Source organism: Salpingoeca rosetta (genome assembly GCF_000188695.1).
Source record: "Salpingoeca rosetta unplaced genomic scaffold supercont1.8, whole genome shotgun sequence".
Taxonomy (NCBI): Eukaryota; class Choanoflagellata; order Craspedida; family Salpingoecidae; genus Salpingoeca; species Salpingoeca rosetta.
Genome location: NW_004754926.1, coordinates 301704 through 306703, shown reverse-complemented (window position 1 = coordinate 306703; position 5000 = coordinate 301704). Strand labels below are relative to the sequence as shown.

The 5000-nt window shown below is 55.9% G+C and overlaps 3 protein-coding genes across 3 annotated transcripts in view; 1 reads left to right on the top strand and 2 right to left on the bottom strand.

The window, feature by feature from the left end:
- Positions 1 to 1653, bottom strand: part of PTSG_03525 (uncharacterized protein) — a 2693-nt gene extending 1040 nt beyond the window's left edge. The window contains exons 1-4 of the mRNA XM_004995201.1: positions 1203 to 1653; positions 973 to 1047; positions 544 to 664; positions 1 to 255 (exon numbers count right to left, since the gene is read on the bottom strand). The exon at positions 1 to 255 is cut by the window's left edge and continues 5 nt beyond it. Of these exons, the coding sequence (XP_004995258.1) occupies positions 1 to 255; positions 544 to 664; positions 973 to 1047; positions 1203 to 1220 (469 nt within the window). The 5' untranslated portion in view covers positions 1221 to 1653. The remainder of the gene's footprint in view (positions 256 to 543; positions 665 to 972; positions 1048 to 1202) is intronic.
- Positions 1654 to 2072: 419 nt separating this feature from the next.
- On the top strand, positions 2073 to 3716 carry PTSG_03524 (uncharacterized protein). Its single transcript, XM_004995200.1, has one exon. It carries the CDS (start codon positions 2499 to 2501, stop codon positions 3183 to 3185), a length of 687 nt encoding a protein of 228 aa, XP_004995257.1. The 5' UTR covers positions 2073 to 2498; the 3' UTR covers positions 3186 to 3716.
- Positions 3717 to 3961: 245 nt separating this feature from the next.
- Positions 3962 to 5000, bottom strand: part of PTSG_03523 (uncharacterized protein) — a 1975-nt gene continuing 936 nt past the window's right edge. The window contains exon 3 of the mRNA XM_004995199.1: positions 3962 to 4875. Coding sequence (XP_004995256.1) covers positions 4757 to 4875 — 119 coding nt within the window. The 3' untranslated portion in view covers positions 3962 to 4756. The remainder of the gene's footprint in view (positions 4876 to 5000) is intronic.

Sequence of the window (5000 nt, the reverse complement as noted above, 5' to 3'; positions counted from 1 at the left end):
TGGCGCAGTAATTGGCGCAGCCGCCAAAGCTCTGCTTGCCGTTGACGCTGGTGATGTTGACGATGCAGGGGTTGGCTGTGGCGCCCGCAGCCTTGAGGTGTGGCACAGCGTGGTGGATCATCTCGAAGACGGTGCGTGTGTTGATGTTGAAGTTGTCGAGGTAGTTGTTGATGTCGCACGCAGGGGTGCCGATGGCGCCGCCGCGCAGCACGCCCGCGCAGTTGACCAGCGACGTCACCTGGCCCAGCGCACTCACTAAAGGGGAACGTAAGCGGGAAGGGGAGCAGGAAGGAAGGCTGGTGAGCAGCGATGTGGAAGAAAGCTGGGGGTGGGGTGGCGAGAAGGGTCCACACAGACAGACACAGGCAGACAGAGAGGCAGACAGACAGACAGACAGAGACACAGGCAGACACAAAGACGCACAAACACACACAGACACACACAGTCACAGACACACAGACGCACGCACACACACACACACACAGACACACACACACACACACACACACACACACACACACACACACACACACACACACAGACCTGCTTCAGCGACGGTGCGCTCACACTCTCCATCCTTGGTGAGGTCTGCCACCACGAAAGGCGCTTTGATCTCGTTTGCAATGGCCTTGAGGGCCCGCTTGTCACGACCAGTGACGCAGACCTTTGCGCCATTGCGTGATGTTTTGGGTGTTTGATCATCGCATGTTTGATGTGTAGGTGACGTGTGTGAGGACAGCGGTCTCAGGAAGGATCAGGAGCGATGAGTCGCAACCTGCGCAGATGATCATCAACCTTGCTTGACACCTCATCCATGCAGCGCACGCGCTCACGTGCCGTGACCAAACCTGGCTCGCGCACGCGCGCGCGCACAATACCTCACACCCAAGTGCAATCCACCATCACCGCGTGTTGCACCCACCCACCCACACACACACACGCACACACACACACACACATACACACACATACCTTTGCGCCCTCGCGCGCGAGTACGCGAGCAGTGGCCAGGCCAATGCCTGAGGACGCCCCAGTCACGAGCACACTCTGTGTGTTGTTTGGTGGGTTGCATGCCGCATGATGAGCGCACGCGCGATGCCATCGTCATCATCATCATCATCACCACCATCACCATCACAGCTGCAAAACATAAACATAAACAAACAAGACCAAACACCAAGCAAGCAGACACACACACACACCTTCCCGCTCAGCAGCATCGCGAGCGAGTTGGTTTCGTCAGCCTGACTGGTCCTTCGACAGCACAAAATTATGGCGACCTTTGCATGTGGTGATCGTTGCGTGGTGGTCCAACGAGCGCGAAGCCAGCCCTTTCATCCCAAAGGCAAGGTTGGCCTTTGTTGCGCCAAAGGGGCAGCACACACACACACACACAAGTTGCGTCCCACCTTGCACCACCTTTGCCTTCATCCTTTGTTCACCCCTCTCTGTGCAGGGACTGCTTTCATCCAGGCCATTGGTTTCATCTTGGACGCACCGACTGTTGCTCTTCCCACTGCCTCTGATTGTTTACGTGAGTGAGCGACCAACGCAAGCAGGCGTCAGGGGCAAAGCAGGCAATCGGCGCGTGAAGCAGCGCGCGACGCAGCGCGCAAAGCAGCGAGATTGCGTGGGAAGAGCACAGCAAACGACAACAAAACGCTGGCGCAAGACGCAGCCAAGCGCTTGGTTTCGTCCACCTTCAGAGCCAACACCGCCCAAACGTATTCGTCCATCCCTTAGCCAATTTTCCCGCTCGGTTTTGTCACACCCGTGCTGCAGCAACCGTCGGTGACGGCCTTTGTTGAAGATTTGCAAGTATTTTCGAGGGGTTGCATCTATGTATTTTCGCACGGCTTTGTTGTGCGTTGCACACTTCTTGCATTGTGGGTTGTGATTGCTTGCGTTGCGCTGCGTTGCGTTCAGCCATCACGCTTTGATGACATACATAAGTTGATTGGCCTAACACAGTCGTCGCACGGAGCAAAGCAAAAGGCGAAGGCTTTACACACCCACGCGCTCGATGCAACAGCATGCAGCAAAAGCAGAAGCAGCCCCGACCTCGCCTTGGTGCGATGATTTGGTTGGAGTGCAAACGCTGGAATGTGTCATTTTCACAGCGCGCACATCCTCGATCAACACCAAGAACCAAGCAAGCGAAAAGCCAACTCAAAGGACTGTTTGCTGATCAGAAGACTCCACGACCCACGACCAAGACAGACACAAACAGATACATCACCGCTTTTCCAGAACCTTCCCCAACCAATCAGCACTCTGCTGCGCTGCTATACGTCTAGCAACCAGCCAACCCAACAGCCCACCAACCCAACGAATAGCCAGTGCACACCATCACCACCGCATCTCCACGTTCATTTCCAGAGAGCCGACACAACAAGCAGGCAAGCCAGTCAAGTCAAGCCAGCACGCGATCACTGTGAGAAGACGAAGCAGTCACCAACACCACCACTCCCGCAGAGACAACAACAACAGCAAACGCCATGATGACGAGAACATCTACCAGCGCGCCTCCCATGACGTACAACACGCTCATCCCCATTGCCTACAAGAAGAACTGCCGCATGGCCGAGGACTCGTCCACAAGCCTGCGCAAGAGCCTGATGCAGCGTGACATGTGGAGGAAGCTGCAGAACATGTTTGCCAAGTGCGACAACGTGGAGGCCCTCGCCTCCTCGCCAGTGCTCACCCGCCGCGAGCGCTCTGTGCCATCCATGCGCAGGCGCTCCCGCCTTAGCGCATCCGCCACCGCAACCAAGCCTGCCACGGCCACGGCCATGGACGTGTCCAAGGACGTCGAGAACCAGGTGCCTAAGCAGCAACAAGAGCAGCCATCGGCGATGGACACCACAAGCTGTGCGCACACCACCCCGTACCAGGCGCGTTACCCAGCGATGCGCCAGTCAGCACCCCACCGCCAGCACCACCGCCAGCACCACCAGGAGCTGCCCAGCGTCTCTGACACGGAGTCTGAGGACTCTAGCTCAGACTCGGACGAGGACATGCAGGAGGAACAGAGCGACGTGCCTCCCCACGTCACTGTGCAGACTGCCACAGACGCGGCCTCCTCCTCCTCCTGCGCCCAGGACTATGCCAGCCACTCGTTCAAGGCGCAACACACGCAGCCGTGGACGCACCCGACCGCGCACACGCCCCACCACGTCGTCTGAGAAGAAGGGTGGCCGCCACAGACAGACAGCTTTGGCGACAGGAGCGTTGTGCGCTGGTCGTACACCATGGCCTCTTGTGTATGCATGTGCATTTGTGGGGCGGTGCAATTGCCACCACCACCACCACCACCACCACCACTTGTTACTTTGGTTTGGCCTTGGGTTTTGGCTTGATGCCAGTTATCTTGCACCTGTTCCTCTGACCCTTGAGAGAACGTCGTCAGCACCGCCTTGCGTGCTTGTCGTTCATAATGCTACACCTGCTTGCGACCCCCTGTTGTTCAAAGGGGGTCGCTTAACACGCGGTGACATGGCCTTTTGTTCTTCTGCTTAGTTTCGATTCGTATCATTTGGTGACATGAGCACCGCGCTTCTCATTGATTGATTGATTGGTCGATTGATCGATCGATCGAATCATTGATTGATTGAGAGAGGATGTGCCTCTCCTTGCCCTACACGCTCTTTTTGTTCTTCATGCCGAGTGTGCCTTACATTTATTGGTCCACGCAAGTACAACAACAATCAATCCAACTCAACGTCAAAGAAAGAGAGAGAGAGAGAGAGAGAGAGAGAGAGAGAGAGAGAGAGAGAGAGAGAGAGAGAGAGAGAGAGAGAGAGAGAGAGAGAGTGTGTGTGTGTGTGTGTGTGTGTGTGTGTGTGTGTGTGTTGGGGGAAAGTGCGAGCAGGGTTCACGCGACAGAGGATGGGTGCGTGGGTACGTGCATGCATGCAGCGCAATCTCAACGAATCTACGACTACGGCAGAACCACGCATGCCTCCATCATGCGCCCACCCATGGCTGTGCTGCGGTTGCTTTCAGGGTTTCACTGTCGAGTGTTCATTAAGGTCCGACCAACAAGGAGGAGGGAAGATGATGCAGATAGAGGAAGAAGGGCAACACCAAAGACACGAGGAAGAAACAACCACACTCACACACAAGGGGATGGACGCACGGACACAGGCCACCGACGCGCGTGAGAACTTGAGAACGGAGGAACAGAGAGGAAACACCACTGTTTGTGGGCAAGGGCGTGTTGGGTAACAGACCGTGCTGTGCAAGCACACAAAAACACAGCCTACACGCAAAAGAGCACACAATCCCTCACACACGATATCAGGAGTGCACACGCACGGACACGGCAAATGCAAACGGTGTGTGTGAGGGGGGGGGGGAGGAGAAGAGAGGAAGGGAAAAGAAAAGGAACAGTCTGTCGTATCAACGTGTCAGTGTGTCAGCGTGAATGGCGCAATTTCTGGTGCACTTCATGCCAGCGATCAACAGAACATGCCTAAAACAACCAAGCGAAACATGTACACACCAACGAGGGTGGAGAGGGTGGAGGAAAGTGTGCTTGATGCGAAAAAGAAAGAGGGCGAAGGGGTGAAGGGGGGGGGGGAAGGGAAACTAGGGGTCACTGCAATGCATTGTGGTTGAGTGTGTGTGAAGTGGTGGGTTGGTTGGTGCGTGCGCGTGTGAGTGTACACGTGTGCGAGGACGTTTTGGGGCGATGTGAAAAGGGGGGGGGGGGGAGGGAGAAACGATATCAGCGAGGGCAAAAGAACCAGCCCCTTCACTTCTCTTGCATCTCAATATCGTCGTCCTTGTCCTCTGTTTCCGGCAGCGGCTTGTTGCAGTTACACAGGCAGATGCTTGTGATCACCAAGATGGCACCACCACCAACAACAATGCCTGCACGTGGAAATAGGGGCACGGGCCAGGCATATCGTGCAAGTGAGCTAGTGAGTACATGATGGGCAGGGGGGGGAAGCAAGAGAAAGGGAAGGAAGGAAAAAAAGAAAGAAAGGGGGGGGGAT